The sequence below is a fragment of the Astatotilapia calliptera genome, chromosome 12 (genome assembly GCF_900246225.1).
Source record: "Astatotilapia calliptera chromosome 12, fAstCal1.2, whole genome shotgun sequence".
Lineage (NCBI taxonomy): Eukaryota > Metazoa > Chordata > Actinopteri > Cichliformes > Cichlidae > Astatotilapia > Astatotilapia calliptera.
In genome coordinates this window covers 24,145,480-24,166,924 of record NC_039313.1, presented here as the reverse complement: position 1 = coordinate 24,166,924, position 21,445 = coordinate 24,145,480, and the positions used below count along the sequence as shown (strand labels likewise).

General features: G+C 38.5%; 1 protein-coding gene and 2 long non-coding RNA genes across 4 annotated transcripts in view; 1 reads left to right on the top strand and 2 right to left on the bottom strand.

Moving 5' to 3' along the window:
- The first annotated feature begins 40 nt into the window (after window positions 1-40).
- LOC113033019 (uncharacterized) overlaps window positions 41-21,445 on the top strand; it is a 32,717-nt gene continuing 11,312 nt past the window's right edge. Inside the window, exons 1-2 of the long non-coding RNA XR_003273978.1 lie at window positions 41-100; window positions 3,389-3,583. This is a non-coding gene — a long non-coding RNA (uncharacterized LOC113033019). The remainder of the gene's footprint in view (window positions 101-3,388; window positions 3,584-21,445) is intronic.
- On the bottom strand, window positions 7,586-8,807 carry LOC113033020 (uncharacterized). Its single transcript, XR_003273979.1, has 2 exons — window positions 8,490-8,807; window positions 7,586-7,824 (listed from the first exon to the last, which is right to left on the bottom strand). It is a non-coding gene; the product is annotated as an uncharacterized LOC113033020 (long non-coding RNA).
- vps33a (VPS33A core subunit of CORVET and HOPS complexes) lies at window positions 9,283-16,864 on the bottom strand. Of its 2 annotated transcripts, none has more exons than XM_026186260.1 (13): window positions 16,592-16,864; window positions 16,230-16,295; window positions 14,928-15,055; window positions 14,624-14,810; window positions 14,412-14,528; window positions 14,128-14,302; window positions 13,546-13,739; window positions 13,126-13,252; window positions 12,907-12,974; window positions 11,490-11,627; window positions 11,238-11,375; window positions 10,978-11,146; window positions 9,283-10,287 (listed from the first exon to the last, which is right to left on the bottom strand). In XM_026186260.1, the coding sequence occupies exons 1-13, from the start codon at window positions 16,745-16,747 to the stop codon at window positions 10,094-10,096; spliced, it is 1,857 nt and encodes a 618-aa protein (XP_026042045.1). In that variant the 5' UTR covers window positions 16,748-16,864; the 3' UTR covers window positions 9,283-10,093. The 2 variants fall into 2 exon arrangements, with proteins under 2 accessions (XP_026042045.1, XP_026042046.1); XM_026186261.1 differs by lacking the exon at window positions 16,592-16,864 and adding an exon at window positions 16,424-16,514.

Here is a 21,445-nt window from a genome sequence, read left to right as displayed (position 1 = left end):
CGCGAAATTTTAAACCTACCCCTCAGCGACGTTGGTCATCTTCCTATCTGCGGAGACCGCGAGGTCACTTGATTTACTGCGCTTTAAATTCATAAAAAGGGTAATAACCAGGTTTTTAAAATATAAAACCAAGTATAACTATTAGACCCCGCCCATGTGCATTGTTTCAGTGAGAAAAATCGAACTAACCTCGTTCGCATGCTGAATTTAGAAAGTGGAGTCCGAAAGCTCCAAGTTTCAAACAGAAATTCAGATTTCTTAATAGATTTTAGAGGGTTTTTTTTAATTTGTTTTAACGTCTACAAAAGTTATTCCACATTGGGTGCATTTTATGAGTTACTATCTTGTTTACTGCCTATTAAATGTAGTCATTGCATGATGACCCACTGATTCCACTGAGTTAAACTACAACTGAATGGGAAATAAACTGAGTAATAATTGCAATAGATGCATCTGACAGACATTTGTTCAGCAGGATGTCTCTGACAGTTCAGAACCTTATTCGTCAATGTAAGCGTAACTGGAAAAAACGTTTCTTCCAAGTAAAATTAATCACATCTACTAGGGCCCTGTGAGAAAGTTAGTTTTACAATTATTGTCAAAGGAAAAGCTCAGGTGTATGATGTTATCAATGCCTCCCTTCGTTTCCTGGTACTTTAAGGCACATGAACAGTTGAGAGTGTTTATACCAGAAAAAAAGTTATTTGTCATATCCAGAAAAACAAAGTTAAAAAAGATTTTCATTAACAATGACTCAGCTCTATCAACTGGCTATGCAATGAAGGTGATTCAGCGTGTTTACTGCAATGACTTTTATTCAAACCAGTTCACCCAGATGGAAGGCAGCCATCTAAATTACCAGTTACACCTGTGCTCTTTTCTGTGTGTGTGTATGACATATCGAAGAATACTTCCTAAAAAGAGGCCTGCTGCAACTTGTATGATATTCTCTCAACACTCTTTTGAATGTATATAGATCTAAGGCAAAGATTTAGGTCATAGCTTATGGTCGAAATCACAAACCTTAAGCCACAGTGACACCTTAGTACATTTGAGTAATCCAAAAGGAATAAATGCAGTAAGAACACATGCCCACTCAGTGTCAAAGATTGTCTGATACTGTTGTACCAAAGTATCATTCTTCAGTCTTACTGATATCTAAAGTGTCACAGATATAGTGCATGATGCATATGAATATAAATGTTTTTCAGATTTCCTGTTCACATTTGTTAAATCTGTGTCATATCTGGTAAATATCTATTAAATGAAATCAAATAAAACCAAACTACCAATCACACAAATGCTACTGAATGCTAACATGCTTGTTAGCTCTCTCCCTTTTGTCAGAATTTTCATGTTCAAACAACACAGGAGCTGACACTGCAGCAAAGCACATCAAAGAAGCCAGTGTGAAATTTTTTATGTATACACTGCCTGTAATAAGGCATACTGATTTATACTTCCCCAGCAACCATGTTAGGGACTTATTTCCTCAGTTAAAAAGCGGTCAGATGAATGTCCAACCAAACCAACTGTCAATCAACCACCCGGACAAACAGAGAAGAATCTCCACTCAACAGTCAGTGAGCCAAAGCAAACTTTTTAAATATATAACCATCTCTATCCAAAATGCATCAAATGTACAAAACAAGCATAGAAGAATTCAGATCATTTTCTTGGATTTCAACATTTGCGCTGAGCTGTTCAGTTTCAATTTGCAGTTTAGGAAGTGTGCAGATTAAAGAGACTCTTCTCTTTATAAGTATTTTTCTATTATATTATCAAATAAATATATCTGTTAGACTCTGACTTCCTATTCAGTGTTATTGTCATTCTCACACTCACACAAACCACTTGCTTCCTCTCTACTAATAAGATGATGTAAGTATGATAAAGAAAATAACCTTAAAGAAATGGGGAGGGGGAATTTGTGGTCAGAAAGGCGGGGCAAGTACATTTTTAGTAACATAAGATGGGATGGAAAAAAAATCAAGAATCACCAGAGCCCCACAGATAGGCAAGACAGGCTAACAAAAGCAAACTAACTGCAGGTTAATAATTTAGACTTAAAGATCTTAAAGAAGCGACTAAAACCAACATGATGACATCACTGCTACTACTCATCTTCTCAATGATGACAGGTAATAAGACTATGACCAACTCCTAATTGATATTATTCACTAATCATTATACTGTAATTAATGTTGAATATGATTAAAATAGGTATTGCACTATGTATTTTGCTTCTTTCTTCTTAAAATTGTACCTCTGCCACATCTTTGCTGTTACTGAATTCTCCCAGATTTTAAAAGCCAAGAGCCATTTTCACTCTTCTAATGTTGAATGTTACTACAATGTTACCCATGACTTTTCTTTCTTTTTTAAGAACATTACATTATGACAGATGATCATGATTATTCACATTACTTTAAAGTTTCACTAATGTGTTTATGGTAGAATTAAATCAAATGCCATGTCATATTTTCCACCATGACATCAGTGACCATGAAACGGGTCTAAAAAGTGACACAGGGATTAATAATGTCATTTAGAAGAGATAAGGACTGACAGCGTATAAGACCTAAGCTATATGGATTTTAAAAAAAGCCACCCTCACATTACACCCACAGGAGCTGCTCGGCTCTGGAAACCCATGCCACGAAGCTCCCAGTGCAAAGTTTTTGTGCAGATGTTAATGCCAGAAGATGTCTGGAAGTCCTCACTTATTGAGTTAGTACAGTGTTGGAAACTTTCATTGACGTAGCGACGTAGTGACTCTGCTTCAAAACCTTATGAGCAATCCAATTACAGTTGTTGTGAATATCTAAGAAGGAAAAAGTTTCATTAACTATGAAATTTCATAAACTTACAGTAGCATCCTATTACAGTGCCTCATTTGAATTCAGTGACACATTCTTTTACAAACCTTTGTAGTCTGCATGCCTACGTGCTTGATTTTGCACAACTACAACAGTGGGACTTCCTTCTGACCGTATGCACATGACTAAACCAATCCATGCAAAAACAAACAAACAAAACAAAACCTTAGAAATCTGGAAGCATCCAAATGTTTTTTCACATGTACTGCATATTTTGTTAGCAACTGTGAAAAACAACTATAATAATAATAATAATAATTAATTGTAACATTATGTATTGAAGCAGAAGTTCGCTTTTGCAGTAGTGACACTTTGAATCATAACAAAAATACTAACTGGTCACAGCATCAAACCTATATAGTAAAAATAAAAACAGCAATGTTTTACAGCATGCTCTGCTAATAAAGTATCTGAAGGCTGTTGGATGAAGAACTGTGCTCCCAATTGATCGATTAATTTGCTTATTTGTTTTGTTAAATGACCTACATAATTTGAATTTTTGTCTTCAGGTTGTGAGATGATGTCAGATGGAAAGAACTGCACAGGAGGTTGGGTTGACATCCCCTTCAACAATACTGAAACAAAGGGAAACTGTCAAATGACTTATGGAAATCATACAAACTACATTCTCACAGTGATCACCAGGAAACCTATGAAGGAGAACAAAAACATAACGGAAAACCATTGTGATGAACTGAAACTTGGTAAGACATGTTTTTTGTTTGTTTTTTAATTTCTGAATTCATTTTGGTTTCATTTTGTTAGTTTTTGTTCTGACTTTTTGTGGCTTCAATCACGGTAAAAAAAAAAAAAAAGAAGTTATATTCAGTATTTTCTATGCAGCATGGTGGTGCTGTGGTTAGCACTGTTACCTCAACGCAAAGGGGTCTTGGGTTTAAATCAGCAGCTGGGGGCTTGGATTCTCACCAAATAATCCAGCTTCCTCCCACTTGTCCCAAAGACATGCGTGTTAGGTTAACTGCCAATTTGTGAATGGTTGTCTGCCTCTCTGTGTTATCAGTGTGACGGCCTGACAGCTTGTCCACGGTGTACCACACCTCTGACAGCTGGGATGGGCTCCAGCCCGCCCATGACCTTGAATTAGCTAAGCTGTCCAGAAAATGGATAGATGACTTGGTAGATATTGTTTATGATCAGTCAGTAGAGTCATAAAGTTTGGTTCCAATTTTGCACGTTATTTACTCTTATAGGCAGTTTTCCCTTTTAAGACTTTTAATAATCACAAAATGTTACAAATTTTACTAATTACAAATGTATTTTTTATTTAAGATGCAATTTTAAAAGAAAAATTTTATGCAGTAATGATACACATACACACTCTACTGTAAAAAATTACAGTTTGATTTTGTTTCATCTGTATATTTATTCGCAGTGAAATCAGACTGCATAAAACCATTTAATCGAACATTCACATTATGTGAATGTGAATATAAACAATAGATTACAATCTAATTTCAATGTTGGCATCAACAATGAAATTAATTTCATTGTTGATGCCAACATTGATGCCAACATGCGTTTGCAAATAACAAAAAAGAAGTTGCAAGTTGCACTTAGTCAAAATTAGTGCTATCCATCAGTTATCAGACAAACTATTTGTTTCCAGAATGAAAAACAGACCGAGACCTGAAAGGATCAGAACTGGTTAATATGGAGGAGTTGAAGTCCATTTAGAGGATCAAATAGCTGGTCATTGAGATCGCTCTTGAAATTGGTTTGAAATTCATCTGAAACTTCATTGTTTTGTTGTGTTGTTATTTTTGTATGATTTGAACCTGTTAACTCATAATTGTACTGCAACTGTTTGAGATTTGTGTTTGTGCGCTGGCTTATTTTTAAATTTTTACAATCTCTGCTACCATTTTGGCCTCATAACTCTTGAAAGCGATTTTCAATCTCCCTGAGCTTTTAGCTTGATGAATAAAAAAATAAACATACTGCATGACATAAACCATACAGAGGGGTTGTGATTGTGAGGCCTTCTACAGACACACTGCTGCTGGTTTGATATGAGAAAGAAAGTCACTTCTGGCATGAGAATTCCAGAATAATCCTATTCTTACACCAACACAAGATTTTGCATATTCTAAATTATTAAAACTCAGCTAAACAGGTAAAACAATATAAGGTCATAATATTCTTGGGGTTATTTTTTAGCTTCTTTATAGCTTTGCAAAATCTTATAAGCAGTTTATATGCGTGTAAAAATAGCTAAAAGCACACATTAGCTAACATAAATCAAGTAGGATGTCTAACAGCGTCTAAGAAAAGAAACATTAAAAACACTTCTTGATGTTGAGGCCCAACAGAGGGTCATCTTAGGCCCAATGGGCTATCAGAGTTGCAATACACTGGTGGAAACCATGCTCTGTTCAAATATGAATGCTAAGCAGCATTTTTTTTTAAGAAAATAAAATGTTTAATAGAATTACCAATTTCTATTGTAAATGGACAAGCATTTAGCTCTGTGATTACAGTCAACTGAAGCCGTTAACTTCAAACATCAATTCCCAGTCAGCAAAGCCTTTTGCAATGTGCACATAGAGAGGAGATAGAAATTACTGTCAAACATAAAGGTTTGCACCATGATAAATAATGTTTGGTGTTCTTCTGCACATTCTCAGGTCAGATGTTACACACAGATTTCAGGTTCATATGGTGGAATAGTTTGTAAAAATGTGGCTCTCCTCTGGATCAAACCTTCACACCACCTGTCTCAGTCCTCAGGACCTTCAAGCAGACGAGTTCACCTTTATAGAAAACCATACTGATTCTTCTTTAACCCCGTCTTACTTATTTTGAATGCCACACTGTTTTCAAAGGGAAACACCTGTGAAAACTGCATTCACACTGTTTTACTTTTGTTAATGTTGCCTTGCAACTTTCAGTCACAAAACTCATAATGCGCCTCTTGGTTAAAACGTGACAGCAGCTTTTTGTTGCTAACAGTTTTACGTCACTGCAGACTATTACTAAATAGCTGACTTCACCTCTGTTGGCACCACTGTCACACTTCCATGTCTTTCTGGGACATTTAACCCTTGTATGGTGTTCGGGTCTGTGAGACCCGTGTTCAGTTTTTTTCAAAAGAAAAATTAAACAATTAATTATTTTTTCACGTGTAAATGTGTTGTGTCTTTCCACTCACTCCACTTGATTATAACTGATTTATTTATAACATTTTATATAAAAGAAAAACGAGAAGCACATTAATTCATAAATGTGATCTAACAAAGGTAAAGGGAAAAAATTAACCATGTTTGCTGTTCATATGTCTTGTAATTGGGATGAAGTAAACATCTGTTGAGTAATTTAACATAAAATTGTTTGATAGTGTTAATTTGGAAAGCCAAAACTTTAGCGGGTCCACCAGACCCATGAACACTGGCTGAGTAACAAAAATACGAACACCACACAAGGGTTAAAACGACTCTCACGGTTATTTGTAAAATTGATGAAAATGTGAGATTATAGTTTTAAATAACTATAAAACGATCGCTCTGCTGTGGCTCTGCTTCCGACGTTGTGCCAAATAGTTATTTTTCTATGTGTGTTTTTATATGTACCCTAATATTTTTGGTTATAATATAAATGGGCTGTAGTCAACAGAATTTATGAAGGGGAAATGATGTGTTTTGCAAGTTTATCACTCTGGCTTATTGTTTCTGCTCTGTGTTCTACATTATAACTAATCCAGTCCGTTCTGGCTTCTTCAAGTATCTTTATGGAACTGTGATGTTATATTTACGGTATTACAAATTTTACTCCCCTATTAGCCAGATCTTTCTTTAAAAAGATTTTTTTAATATCAGTGAGACTTCTCACCTGCTGTAAATAAATAATATGTAAAAGTCCCTTTCGCCAAAAACTGACCACAGCTTCTATATTGTGACAGGAATATCCTTTCTGCTTCAGAATGACTCTGTATCACTCATGAGAGATATATTTGAGATACTTTTTGACAGATTATTGGCCAACAAATCATCTACAACAGCTTTAATACTGGAAAACCACCAGCAGGGCTACTGCTCTGTCCTTACCTGTCTATCTCTGAGACTTAAACCATTTCTGATTATATTGTGTTTTGGTGGTGAATACAGTCTTGCCAACCAAATTTGGTCTTCATCAAATTACCACAAATTTATTGTCATATAAACCTTGAGGCTTTAATCCCTTTCGGAGCAGTTACTTGCTGTGTCTGCCTACTGGTTCAGCTTTCTTAGACATATGAAAACCCATCAGAGGGGAAAGCTTTGCTTCCCTTCACTCAGTAGATATTAGCACTGGAACACAAAAATCAATACACATGAACATTATCAATACCGATGATAAGTAGTATTTACATAAACATTTTTACAATACATAAAATAGTTCAGTGTATACTACACCACCATACAAACATGTTTTATAGCTTCTCTGTGCTCATTTGTAACACGTACATTATTAATATACATTTAAAAACAAACACACTGGATTCCAACAGCGTTAAAATAACTTTCACCGACGGGTTTCTCTAAACACTTTGTTTTGTTCACTGAGAAATGTCGTGTCAAGAAGCCACAAGCTCCACTATGTGAATCACATAAGAAAACATGATAAATCCAGCTCTTATTATCGTTTTATGGAAACTTCATAGGCCGCAAATCCCAAGGTCTGCCTGATAAACACCACTAATAAGTCCAAGATCTGGCTTATTCTCCAACAGGTGTTTTCACTTTATTTTCCTATCATAAAATAAGTGGTCCACCTGGCAAGGAGCAAAGCGCCAAACAGCACAGTGTAACTGAAGAGAACAAATTTGAGGATTTCCTTGAATGTCCGGAGGAAGCGGATAAACAAGGGGTCCACATCCTGGGGCTCCTGCTGTGTCATTTGCCTCCGACCAAGCTGGGTTAGGTGTCCCATGTTTTGGCCTCGCCCCATTCTTCAAACAAACACATTTGTTAGATTTCAGTACAAAAGAAAAGAATTAGAATCAAGACAGGTGGCTGAAAGTTCATTAAACATATATGTACTGCAAGCAACACCGGCAGTATGAATGATTTAAATTTAACGTATGGAAATTTAGACAAAAACACCAGGATGCATCTTCATATTAACTTGTATTATAAGCACAAAGTTATTTATTCCTGGCAATGTAAAAGCCGAGGAAAGACTGGCATTAATAATTTATCCCCCAAGTTGCACAAATGGGTTCAGTATCGATCTGCTTTGTTTGCGTACAGTTGCAAATAATATACTGAACATCATTCGCCTTTACTGCTTTTGGATATGAAAACAAGAACAATTCCTGCATGGTGAATCTGTTTTTTAAGGTCATTTTTTTCCACACTATTAAACAACAGCCACACCCATACAAGAACCGCGTTAGTCACAATAAATTTTGCTTATAAAAATGTATACTTTTATTATGTCTCCTCATTAAAATAAAGAAAGTTGAGTGTCTGTTATCTTCTTAAAATTTTTATCTTGCTATCAAAAACAGACAAACTGTGCATAAAGTGACAAATGTAAACATGCATGAATGCCAGATAAGTCCACATGAGGTAAAGGCATAATTTCTTTTTTTATAAAAAAGGAAACACTTACACCTTTGTGTTGATGGAGCAGGACAGGAGCTGATCAGAAGGGCTCCTGTGCTTCTAGCCCTGAAGTCCAAGTTGATGTGTGCCGTCTTGAGCGTTTCAAGCCCTTGTGGGAGAGGAGGAGCCAAAAGGAAAAACTGATCACAAGGATCTGAATCCCCTGGGATTTATTTAATGGCAATAAAAGTGTTGTTGCACCTGCTCCTCAAGGAAACAGCAGGCCAAAATTTACAGATTTAAGTATTCTCTGAATAATTTACCAAAGTAGTTTCCAAGACTTTTACACAAGCAGCATGAAGGAAAAACTACAAAGATTAGCCAAACAGAGGTCACCAAAATATCTGAGTGCTGTCAGCAGGTCTCCCTATATATATAGCGTCAGGCACGGAGAAGGTATTGACTGATACAGAGATCAAACACCCTCCTGCCGCAGAGTTATCCTCTACCGGAACATGGAGCAAATGGCCTCCTAATTCAATCAGTGTCCTGTGCTGTCAAATCATGGGCTGCCGTGGGCTGAGCTCTCCAGACAGCACAGGGCCATTATCGGATGATCAGGAGGCCTGTTACTGCGCTAATTGCTCCTTCAGAGAACTGGAGCACTGCTGAGGAATACACTCTCATCCCTGCTTTTCATCCGCTTGCAATCAGCTTTCCTTACCAAAAAATTGCCCAATTTACAATAATCAAAATGGCGTATCACATGACCAAGTAATATGACACTAATTATAGTTTAAGACTTTATTTAGTCATTTTTAATCCAAGCAAAGGAAAACAAACAAAAGACAACTACAAAAGCTTTCAAAAATGCAAATCAAATGCATCATTACTCTTCTATGGCATCACAAATATGTTTTAATTCTATATACAGTATATATACAGTAGCAGAAAAGCAATAGCTGCAATGACAGAAACACAACCAAAGGACAAAGTTCATTAGACATCAATAAACCTTTAAATTGCACGATACGGGTGCAACTCAAAGGGAGGACAGTAAAGATTATGGAATGTATATAAAAGACAGATGTAGCCTCCGGCTGCCCTAAACCTGCTTTTTCTCTAATGTCCAGCAGGGGGAAGAGTCCTCTGCAAAAAAATTAAATAAAATAAAAATCACCAGATTGTCTCCATTGCTTGTTCAGCCTTTTTTTTTTCTTTTAGAAAAGAAAAAATGTGTAATTTTGTAAATTCTAATTAAACTCTTGATTAGGGCAAAACAGATGATAAAGCAAGCTATGCTTCAGAGCTACGTTTTGCTGTACTATGAGCATTTCTCAGTCAGACCAACCCACGGTAAACACATCAAGAAACGAAAACGGCCGACACAAACATCCGACTTTGCAAACAGGACTTTGCAAAACAAAGGGTGGCATCACTCAGGCGATTAGAAAGTGGAAATGCCTAAGGCTGCAGTGCCATAGTAGGTAACAGTTACTTTGACATAAAGATATTTTCACAGGGCAACTTTGAAAGAGCCGGTCTCTCTTTAAACCGGAAGAGACATCAATGAAACACCTGCAGGACAGTGATGTGGACATAAAAAAAACAGTAGCTGAGCTTTTCTGGTAGATGGGCTTTTTGATGTGGCCAGGTGTACGTGCAGGTGACTCATTGTGTTGGGGATTCAGGGCGGTCCATGAGGGATTTGATCCAAGTTGTGCCATTTATGAGTTTTGTGGTGGCTATAACATACTCCATCCCGCTGTCTTCCACTTGAGAGAGGAAACGGAGAGCAGCTATTTCTGCATACGTCACACCACCGAGGAAGAACACCAGCGTTGTCCGATTCTCTCCCTGCTGGCCTGTTGGACATTGAGAGGAGATGCAAGTCACTAAAATGCAACATAAAAACTAAATATATTAACAATAGCAAAGGATATTTTATTGTTTTTCCTTAATTCCACTCTGACCTGGTAAATCCTTTAAATACTACCAAATATAAATGTTAATAAAACACAGCTCAATGTAAAGCAAATAGCAATCCACCCTCTGTTAAAGCACAATTTTTTAAAAAAATGTGAAAACCCTTATTTAGCCATACACTCCCCCCAGATTAGAGTCCTCTATTATCACCTTTAAAAACTAATGCAAGGCAGGCATGTAGCAACAAGTCAACTGTCTAATGCCCAAACACAGTTCTAATTAGCACATTTCAAACAGAGTGTATAATTAAATTCATTATTCACATCAGTGCAACACCTACTACTGCCAAAATGAAAAGATGGAGGAAAACAAAAGGAAAACACTGGCTGTCACTCACAAATCAAGCACAGAGTGGTTTTTCAGCCTTTCTATCAAGAAAGGCACACAAAAAAACGACAAGCTAACAGTGGCTATGTGGCACCATTGGCTACATGCCATAAATCTGCCGCTATTCAGCATCTGACATAAACAAATCCTGTGTCTTATCTACACAGAGCAGGAGGGCGGCTGTTTTTGTTCTGTTGTGAGCAGCAGGGCAAAGAGCAGTCCTAGCTTCTCTTAGTCCTTACGTTTCTTATGGAGCCCAGAGGGAAGCTGTTGTCTCTCCTCAAAGTGTGGGCCGGGAAGCATTTTCAGCACCTCTTCGATGCTGCGCCACCCAGGCCGTGCCAAGATCTGAGTCAGTCGGATGCTAAGAGGAGAATAGCCACTGTACACATATGAGATGTCGTTGGGATTCTGAAAGAACAGAAAAACTCACAAACGTCAGCCCTTGCTTTTTCATGAGTTTAATCCATTAACTGCTTTCCTTTTTTTGTATATTGAGTACCTGCTCATTGGCGTCCTCCATCCACAGTTTAAGAGTTTTTCTAATAGTGGGGTAGTTATTCCGTGAGCCTGTCTGTGGCTTTAAAAGACCAGCCTTCTCTAGGTTGTTCAGCGTGAGTATGTGTTCATAACCATAGGTCTTCACACAGGGGGAGGAAAAAAGTTCAAAACCATCCAGTTTTAATTATGACACAGCAAATAATCATTTTTTGATTCAGCCAAGGGTGCAGAGAAAGCTTCTTTATGTCTTTACCTGGAGAATCTCCCTCTTGTAGTAGTCCATCACCTTGTGTTTGAGGCCATTGTTGCAGACTGACTGCATACACACCAGACGCAGGATCTTGATCAGGGGATCCTTCTGGGCAATGCAGTCTTCTATATACGTGTTCACCTGCATAGTCACATAATTTTAGGGTGTTTAGTGAACTTTTACTAAAAATCCTGTGAAACAGCACCTATAAAAACACACCTTGCAACTACTGGATTGGACTCCCTTTTGCCTACAGAACTGCCTTAATTCTTCATGGTATAGATTCAACAAGGTGCTGGAAACCCTGTTGGATCTATACCATGAAGAAACATTCCTCAAAGATTTTAGTTTGTATTTAAATGAAAGCATCACAAACTTGCTGCAGATTTGCTGGGTGTACATCAAGGATGCAAATAGGGTTGTGTAGGGAAACTCCCAGGAGATCAGCAGTTGTGAAATTCTCATACCAGCTCATCTGGCATCAACAACCATGTCATGTTCAAAGCCACTTACATCACCTTTCCTCCCATTCAGATGCTCAGTTTGTTTAGTATCTAAGGCTACGTTCACACTGCAGGTCTTAATGCTCAATTCCAATTTTTTGATCAAATCCAATTTTTTTTGTCTGCTTGTTCACACTACAAATAAAATGTGACAGCAAACGCTCTCTAGTGTGAACCCTCAAAGCGGCCCGCATCTGCAAAAGAAGACGTCACACACAACGCGCTCTGTTTAGACCCAGAGCAAACAGTATTGTTTGACTGATGGCCCTTAATATAAAGACTTGTTTTGGACTTTACCTCTCCCGATTTTTGCTTTAAGTTATTTTGTTATTTACATAATAATGTAAATAACCTAATAATTATCCTTATTGCTGTTTTAGAGAGAAGCGGTGCTTTAAAGGATAGTTGCAGATTTCTGTCAGAATCTGCAGATTATACAGTACAAATAACATGTTCACATTTCTCCAACGTTGTCTTCCCAGCAGTTTCACTAACATCTACATGTGATGGCCAGGAGGCGTTCGCGATGTCTTCTCCGGAGCTGATAATTGGCATCTGTCTTGTGTCAGTGACGTAAAAGACGGATTAAATGCGACCTGACCGTTCAAACAGCAGTCACTTTCTAAAACATCAGATATCTATCGGATTCAGTACCACATACGAAAGTGACCCAGATCGGATTTGAAAATATCGGATTTGTGCTGTTCACACTGTCATGCCATGATCAGATATGGGTCGCATAGGGTCAAAAAAATCGGATTTGATGCGCTTTCGCCTGCAGTGTGAACGTAGCCTAAATACATGGAGCTGCAGGCCGTGTGAGAATGGTTGAACAGGTTTATCTAATATATACGTGTTTTTGATAACGTGTAACAACTTATCTTAGGGAGGAAAATAGGTAACTAGATGAAAAATACCTTGTCTGTGTCAACACCAGTCATAAATTCCTGCTCCACTGTTAGATTATCAAAGAAGGCCTCGGATGCTGAAACATGAGATGATAGATGATTTACTACATAGTAATGGATATTGATGGAAATAGTTGTCTTTAAAGACTTTAAAGCCAAAAACTGAGCGAGATGTATGCTAAAAAACATAATGTGATTTGATGGGAAAGCATTGGATTATATACGCACTTGTGATGTCTTTGATCAGCTCGGCAATAGAAGTGTGGTTAGCCAGTGAGCTTCGGGCTGCCTGCATGTGAGGCAGCTGGGAGACAAACTGCTTAATTTCTCCCACCGTTTTGGCATTATGGCGCTCCTGAGAGACAAGAAGAGATGAAACAAGCATGATGCAGCATCCAAATAATCTTTAACCACTATCACACAAAACACCTCAGTAATAAAATTCAAGGCTTTGACATGCTACAGTTATAATGCACTGGACCATAGCACTCCTTTACTTGTTGTTTGGCCTAGCAAGAATATCTGAAACTGATCTCATGTTGCTCCCCGAAAGTACCCGGATTGGAATGAAGGAAATTTCACACTATGATCACCACATGTAAGCAAAGAAGGAAAAAAAAGCAAAAATGTATCCAAAACAAGGCTAACCTCAAAGGCGGCAGATATTATTTTAGCTTTTTTGCTTAGTGCTGCTCCAACAGCATTGAAATTTTTGTCCCGGATTTCCGCATACAGCTCCTCTGCTGAGTTGAGCTGTAACTTCTTGGGCTCGGTCGGCAAATCTTTACTCCCTTCACCTTGCTTCTTCTGTGCAAACTTCTCAGGAGGCAGCTTGACATAACCTGGAGTGAAAGCATAGAATTTAAAAAAAAAAAATACTAAAAATAAAATAATCCCTGAAAAACTTATGGCTCAGGATAGTAACACTACTTGCATGAAAAGCTACCACACAGAAATGTCTGCAGGCAAGCATCCAAACAAGGATCACTAGACTGCAGACATCATCAAACTGCTGGAGAAACTAACCTCCACCTCAACACTACAATATGTCAAATATTGGAGAAAAAAAGAAGATTAATTTTAATGTTCAAGCGTAATCCTGCTTTGCTTTTTGATTAAAAATAAAGTTGCAAAAGAAACAGCGGGATATGCAGATGTCAGATACAATAAATATTACTGAGGCTCAACATGCAAACATAAGAATAAGAACTCTAATTGATTTATTCATACCATTACTGATTCCGTAAATCTCGTCAATGAGACCCTCATAGGTGAGCTGTGTGGCCAGAGGGGTGAGCAGGTCAACGTTACGATCAAGGAGAAGAAGGGTATCGAACACGGGCAGAATCTGATTCTGACTGCCAGCAAACTCCCTCTTCATCCTCAACATCATGTTGGCAACGAGCTGATAACAAGCAGAGCATTTGTTTATCAGAAAACTGTATTCACCTCGCTGCTGCAGAGCCTCTGCTTTCATATAAAACAGAAATTATTGCAGGTTACACCATGCTCACCCGTGCACATTCTCCTTTCCCATATATCTGTGGAATGGTGCCATACAGAGCCTGCAAGGTCATGAGGCCTTTGGCTGTGTGGTACAGACTTGTTTGGTCATTTTCCAGGTAGCACTCCTGAGTGAGACAAAGGGGAGTAATTTATGTGTATATGAGAGATTCCACCAAAGCAAGTATATGATATATATTTGTACTCTGCAACCTGAACACACCCTGAAAGCACTTTCATACTCCATGGACAGCAGGTCCCCATCGTAGGGAATCAGGTCCAGGATATACTCATCGATGTTGATGAAAGAGGCCAGCACGCCCTGCTCCTTCAGCCGCTGTTCGCACAGCATGCTCCGCCGAGGCACGAACAAAATATGAAAGTCTCGGGATGAATGGTGTCTATCCTCACTAAAGAGTAGCACAATTCATGTTGCAAAGTGTGGATAGCTATGCAAAGTGAGAGAAAGGACAAGAAAACAAAACCTTGTCTTTATCGCAGATTGAAGTTGAGACACATACACTCACCTAGTTATATTGTCTGCAATGATGTCCATAAGTTCCAGTCTGGGCCGGACAAAAAAGATGATATTTTTGACATCAGCAGGGGGAAGCCTCCCATTCTTGAGGGTGAACATCTTTTCCACTTCATGTTCCTGAACACACCATAATAAACGACAAGTTAAAACAACACCCTCAGCAACATTAGACACATGACATTAGTGTTAAAAGAAACTAGATAATAAGACGTGGGCCTTGTCTGTTGTCTGAGTTAATTTAGACATAAATTGTGCAAACACTTCCAAAAAATAATGTGCAAATAAATACAGAATTCCAAGATTTGAAAATCCCATGAACACATATTTCTTTTACACTAAAAAAATAACAGAAAACATAAAAGATTTAAAATAAGAAAATGGACCAAGAAAAATATTTGATTATTTTTAATTTGGCGACACCAGTACATCTCAAAAAAGGGCATGGGTATCTTTACCACAAACTGAGGAGACTAGCGGCTGGACTTTTAGGAGAGGAACACTGTACCTTTCTTGTCTGATATACAATTCTAGCTGCTCTACAGTTTCGAGTCTAATTTGTTGTATTTTTGATTTCACGATGTGCCAAATGCTTTCAGCTGGTGAAAAGTCTAGAATGTAGGCAGGATAGTTCAGTAGACTCTTCAACTATGAATGCATGCTGTTGTAATAGATGCTTAATGCGGTTTAGCAGTCTTTTGCTGAAATGTGCAAAAAGACTGCTGTCCTATCCAGTCTGGATAGGAGCATATGTCAAACCTGTTTTCAGCATTGCTAGATATGTAGACTACCAATTCCACAGGCATGAATGCAGCTCCATCAAAGGTGCAGGTTTTTGAACTCAGTGCTGATAATAAGTCAGATGCTGCCTTTCCTATTTAGTCCTGAGGACACAACATCCACGTTTTGCAAAAATAATTTAAAGTCTTAATTCATCTGACCACAGAATAGTTTTCCACTTTGCATTTTACATTAGCAGACAGTAGCATTTCTGGATCACGTTCAACTATGGCTGATATGTACAAATCATGTTACTGACCTGTTACCAAATGTTCCTCAAGCTATTTCATTTTAGTACCAATTACTTTTCCAGACTGTTCTTCGTGTACCAACGTTTTCAGTTGTCTTGTTGCCATCACATTCAAAAGGGCCTAATATTTTTTCATTAAACAATATAAAGCTCTGACGTTTTCTATTTATATATTGGTTTAGGAGATTTGCAAATCATTGCATTCCCACAAAGCACAGCTTCTTAACATTTTTAGAAATGGGTTTGTAAACAGAAAGCACTTACCTTCAACAGAGAGTACTGAGCTATTAGTCCAAACGGTCCCGTCAGATATTCGTCCCAAACAATGGCCTAAAGTAAGAGAGTAAGAACAAACAAAGCTTTGAATCGTGAGTAAGCAGAACTGAAGATGTTCTGTCAGGCGATACTTGCTAACTTTTACTTAGCTATTAGCTCGAATATTTTATAATACGACGCACCTATACAGATATATGTCTGCGTTATCTGTACTGTTTTACACATTCAAAATAAAACTATGACTATAATGTTAACTGACAGTCTCATGGTAACGCTGAGGCTCAGAGACCACATTGAGTACCACTACCAGTGTTTGGACCACATTTCACAGGCGTATGCGGGTTTGTCACCTTGCTTCCTGCGCATTTGTCCAAAAACTCTCGAAGCTCTTTTCGTGCTGCTTCTCTCAATATGTTTAAATTCACTCTACCGTACGACAAGTGAGCAGCCATTTTTTCCTTACTAGCAGCACAACAAATCAGGTGACTTCTGCGGAGTCGCATCATGTGACCAAAGAAAGTCAAGCTAGTTCATGCCAGTGATTGTAGAAAACACCACAATTGTACCAAACACTTCCACTTCACTAATGCACCGACAAATCCAGGTCGACACTATCTGTTTGCAGTCTACGGTAATAATAAATAAAAGTTAAATGCAAAACCTAAAATAGCATAACGTGCAATACGGGTTTCACGCATGCGTAGATGTTGCTCAGTATGAAAAACAGCTTAAGAGAAATACTCATGTCTCATACCGAGTCTCAGCGTCGTTTAAATTATACTTATTAAGCGCAGACATCCACAGAATAACATCGGAAACGTTTTCTATGGGCTCAAAATGTGGTCATAAATATTTTGTACTTGTAAATCGGTTTTGTACTTGTAAAAAAGATTTGTATGTGTAAAAAAGATTTGCGTGTGAACTTAGCCCAAAAAACCCCTGCAAGTTACAAATACGAATTTTGACCCTATTTTTCTTCCTTTAAACTGATTGGTCAATGTCATGTCAATCACAAATTAAACAATCCAATCAGAGAACAGATGGGTTTGGCTGTCGGAGGGGCACTTTTTTGAACTGCAGGTCCTTGAAGGGTAATCTCTATCCGGTTGTTCAGTGATGACGCGACGAATCCTACTTCCGGGCCTAAAGTAGTCTGCGTTTAATATGGCTTTTGTGTTGTTAACATGTTTAATGTTATGTATTTTCTTCTATTTGATCTCAAAAAGCTCCTAAAATAGTCAGTGATCCAGGTTGACCTCCCTCGGCTTTTATTACCGCTAATCATTTATTTAAGCTCAGTTTTTAAAACCTTAGGATGTAACTACAGCCCAGCCCATGCAGCAGTATATGAATGACTAACCTCGTATTGTGGATGGATTATCTCAGTTGTTCTCCTGGCTGAAGTTTGGTCCTTTTACAGCATCCTGCCATGCGATTACATTTGTTTCTGACCACTGAGAACACTCACGTTAACTTTTATCGAGTGGAAAAAAAGTTAGCTTGTTTATATTATGCTAACATAGCTGTGTCGCTAGCGGTCACGTAGCACATCATTATATACCAGCTACCCAACTTCAGTAACCCTACAAACGTCACTGCTGTTTAGTTTTCTGTCTTCATTTATGCTGGAAGTGATAACAGAGCTGTACGTTTGAATTTGTTTCCAAAACCCCGCAGTCAGGACATGCTATATTGTATTTAGATAGAAGCTAGCGAGCTAACTCCCTGCTAACTTCTAACTCCGTTAAATGTCATAAATTCCGTTTTCATGGATGCCTGGATGTTAAACTCAATTGTTACACCTGGTAGAGCAGAACGCTGATCATTTTATTAAAGATGAAAGACTTTAGACAGTTTTTCAACTCTCAGTAATGCCACAGTGATCGTTTGATATATGGAGCTGCAGCGGAGTTTAGACCCAGACGCGGCTAGTGACGTCAGACTGAACAACCGGATAGGGCTTTGGAGTTGACGTCACGCCGCAATGCATTGTGGGAGCGCAGCGCCATTTTCGGGGTCTATGAATCAAAACAAACACACTGTGTTGGAACGACGACTACAAGAAAGATGCTTAAAAGCAGCTCAAAAGAGAATGAACTGTATAGAGACCGATTGCGTAAAGAGGCGAAGCAGCGGTACTTGCAGAAAATAGCGTGCATTGGAAATGTGGACCCGTATGACATATGGCCGTGGAGTAGAAACCCCGAACACCTAGCGCTATTGACGTAGCCTGACATATTTTCGTACCTTGTCTGTGGAGTCAGCGCCGTACAAGTCGTCATTCAAACAAAGGTAAGTCAGCTCGAGTACAGTGAGTGAAATGCGTTTGATTTCCCTCCAAACATTCAGATTAGTGCAGCATAAATTCATTCATGAGGGGAAATTACAGTGAGAACATGTGGAGGCTGTTAGGTGGATAACATAGTGAGTTCAGTGCATTGATGTGACATTGTCCTGAAGGATTTAGTTATTCTTTATGGTTAAAGAAATTGCACTAATTTATTCATATTTATTATAAATAATCCTAATTACACATCTTGCTTCCATGTTTGTATCCCGTGTCACTAAAAATACATTTTATTTTAGTTTTATACATTGATTAATGACCTGCAGAATATCCTTATCATATTAAGTGATTCATAATTGTCACTTTATGCTTTCTCCATCTCTAAAGTGATGACATCCTTGCATTACATACTTTAGGTTCATTTTCTGCAGGCAGGTTTCTGAAAGAGAACAGGCAGATTTACACTATAACATGCAGCGTTCTATAGATGGACACATAAAGAAATGAAAAATGACATGTATGTGCTAACTTTCTAAACACTTTGTTACATTTATGATAAAGTAGATTAAACACATTTACGTCGGCCTTGGCTCATAGTTCTTGTCTTTAAATGAACTTTGTGTGTGTTTCAGGTCCTGCACTCTCAAAGACTGAATGAACCAGCATTGCAGCCATGGGTCACTGTGAGCATCACAGGGAAGGTTGAAGCCGCCCACTGCACCTGTATGGCCGGAGTCGCAGAGACCTGCAGCCATGTCGCTGCTCTTCTGTTTAATGTAGAAGCAGCAGTGTTGATCTGTGGCACAAGGACTGTTACAGATGAACCTGCATACTGGGTTTTGCTGGGTAATGTGACCAAGATACAGCCAGAGGTTGGCCATAAGATGGACTTCTCCTCTTCAGCTGCCTAAAAAAAGGCTCTTGATCAAAACATAAACAGACCATCTGTAGTGACAGGTAAAAGGAGCCGTCCTCAAAAAAGAAAACTCCCACCTGCTACTGTGGAGGAGTTGTCACTGCTATAATGCCATAATGTTTTATCTAGGGGTCTAGATTTATGCCTGAAGTGCACTGCCGTGTAAATAATTTGCATTTACTGAATATGTACTGACTGAGTCACACTGTTCAAATGTTGAATAAAGAAACAAACTAATTTTTGCCTCTTTTTTTATTTTATTAAAACCACTTTATAGAACATCACATCAGTAACAGTGTAAAATCCATGTCATTTATAGTTTACAAATGACAAAATGTTTACACAAAACCATGAGTGTTTACATGATATCACCCACTACTAACATTACTTTATTTACTGTATCTTTTGAAAAAATAACAGCACAAGACTTAAGAACATTTATCAGAAGCAGGTTTCATTCTTCCCTGGTTTTATTATCACACTGTTCACCAAACGCAGCAAACCTTCACCATCTTATCCAGGAGGGTCAACTCTTCACCCTCACATGGAAGAAGTAATCTGATTGGCATGGTGATGTTTGAAGCAGGTCCCTTGTGTAGCGCTGGGACCCAGTCATGATGTTTCATCCATTTCATCGGCTGGTTTGCTGTAATAATGCCAAATAATTAGCAACTCTATAAATAGAAGGTAGTTCTGCAAAATCACTCAGTAGGATGTTTGTTCTAATTTGCTATGACCTCAGAGTGCATTGAAAATGAAACTAATAGGCTATAAAGAGTGATATGAACATATTTAGAACTTACCGGAATGAAAATGTCTGGAGCACCAACAGATATTTGGAGATGGAAGAGAACTGCACGTCAGCTCGTCTCACAGCTGCTATCCAGGCTAGACGCCTTCGTTTGGTAACATCGATACACGAGCTGCCTCATGTTGCTTCCAGGTTGGGAAAGAATGAAAAGATAAACCCTTTTCAAGCTTATTCTCTTGCCGGTGTTGTGCAATCGAACATTGCAGCCGACCACACAGCAAATACGAACCATGGCTGTTGTGTGTGCCTTCGCTCCCTTTTCACTTGCGCTAGACCCCCAAAATGGCGGATTGGGCCAAAATCCTTTCCACGCCCACCCCCGTGACATCACGCTCCAAAGCCCTATATAAATATCCGATAGCAGTTAGGTCCCCTTACTTTCAGCAGCTGTTGAAAGGATAAAGTTGTGGTATGTCAGTGGTTAGAAATACCATTATTACTTTAGGATTAGTTTAACACAACGTCAGGGCTGACCCGGGACCATTGCTGTGAGTCACAGCGCGCAGCATAAAAGTCCCTTCACATCGGATGCAGGATGTGCTGCTAATGCTAATTGCTAACTAAAAGCAAAGGATCCAGAATTTGTTGCTGGCTGCTGAGCTCTGTGGGTTTTTGCAGCAGCTCTACCTGTACTAGATGCACCTGCTCCTTGTTGTTTTTATCGCTGACTTTATGTGAACTACAAGAGTTTCTGTTTTTTTTGCTAGTTCTTCAAATGTTCAATAAAAACATGTATGCTAATTCATAACGAAGAAAGCTTTGTAATGAAGACTGTCATTTCCAAAACACTGCCCCCCCCCCCTGCCTCCGCAGCACTGTTGAAAAGGCTGCGGAAGTCCCTGTATTAAACACGTAGTCCTGTGACACAAAAATCACCAAACTCGGACGACCACAGACTGTTTTCCTTCGTGGTGATGAAGGAAAACGCTGGGTTGGCATGTAAAAGGGCATTTATTCCCTTCAAAGACCTGCAGTTCAAAAAAAGCGCCCCTTCGACAGCCAAACCCATCTGTTCTCTGATTGGATTGTTACATTTGTGATTGACGACATTCACCAATCAGATGAAAGGAAGAAAAATGGGGTCAAAATTCGTAGTTGTAACTTGCAGGGTTTTTTTGGCTAAGTCCACACACAAATCTTTTTTATGCACACACAAATCTTTTTTACACACACAAATCTTTTTTACAAGT

What these genes read in the sequence shown, in the direction of transcription:
- vps33a (XM_026186260.1), bottom strand. Translation starts at nt 16,747, where the DNA reads ATGATGCGACTCCGCAGAAGTCACCTGATTTGTTGTGCTGCTAGTAAG. An exon ending in AGTATGAAAGTGCTTTCAGG is followed by an intron (nt 14,529 to 14,623) that starts GTGTGTTCAGGT and finishes TGTCTCACTCAG; the next exon opens with GAGTGCTACCTGGAAAATGA. An exon ending in TGGAGGACGCCAATGAGCAG is followed by an intron (nt 11,147 to 11,237) that starts GTACTCAATATA and finishes CTGTTCTTTCAG; the next exon opens with AATCCCAACGACATCTCATA.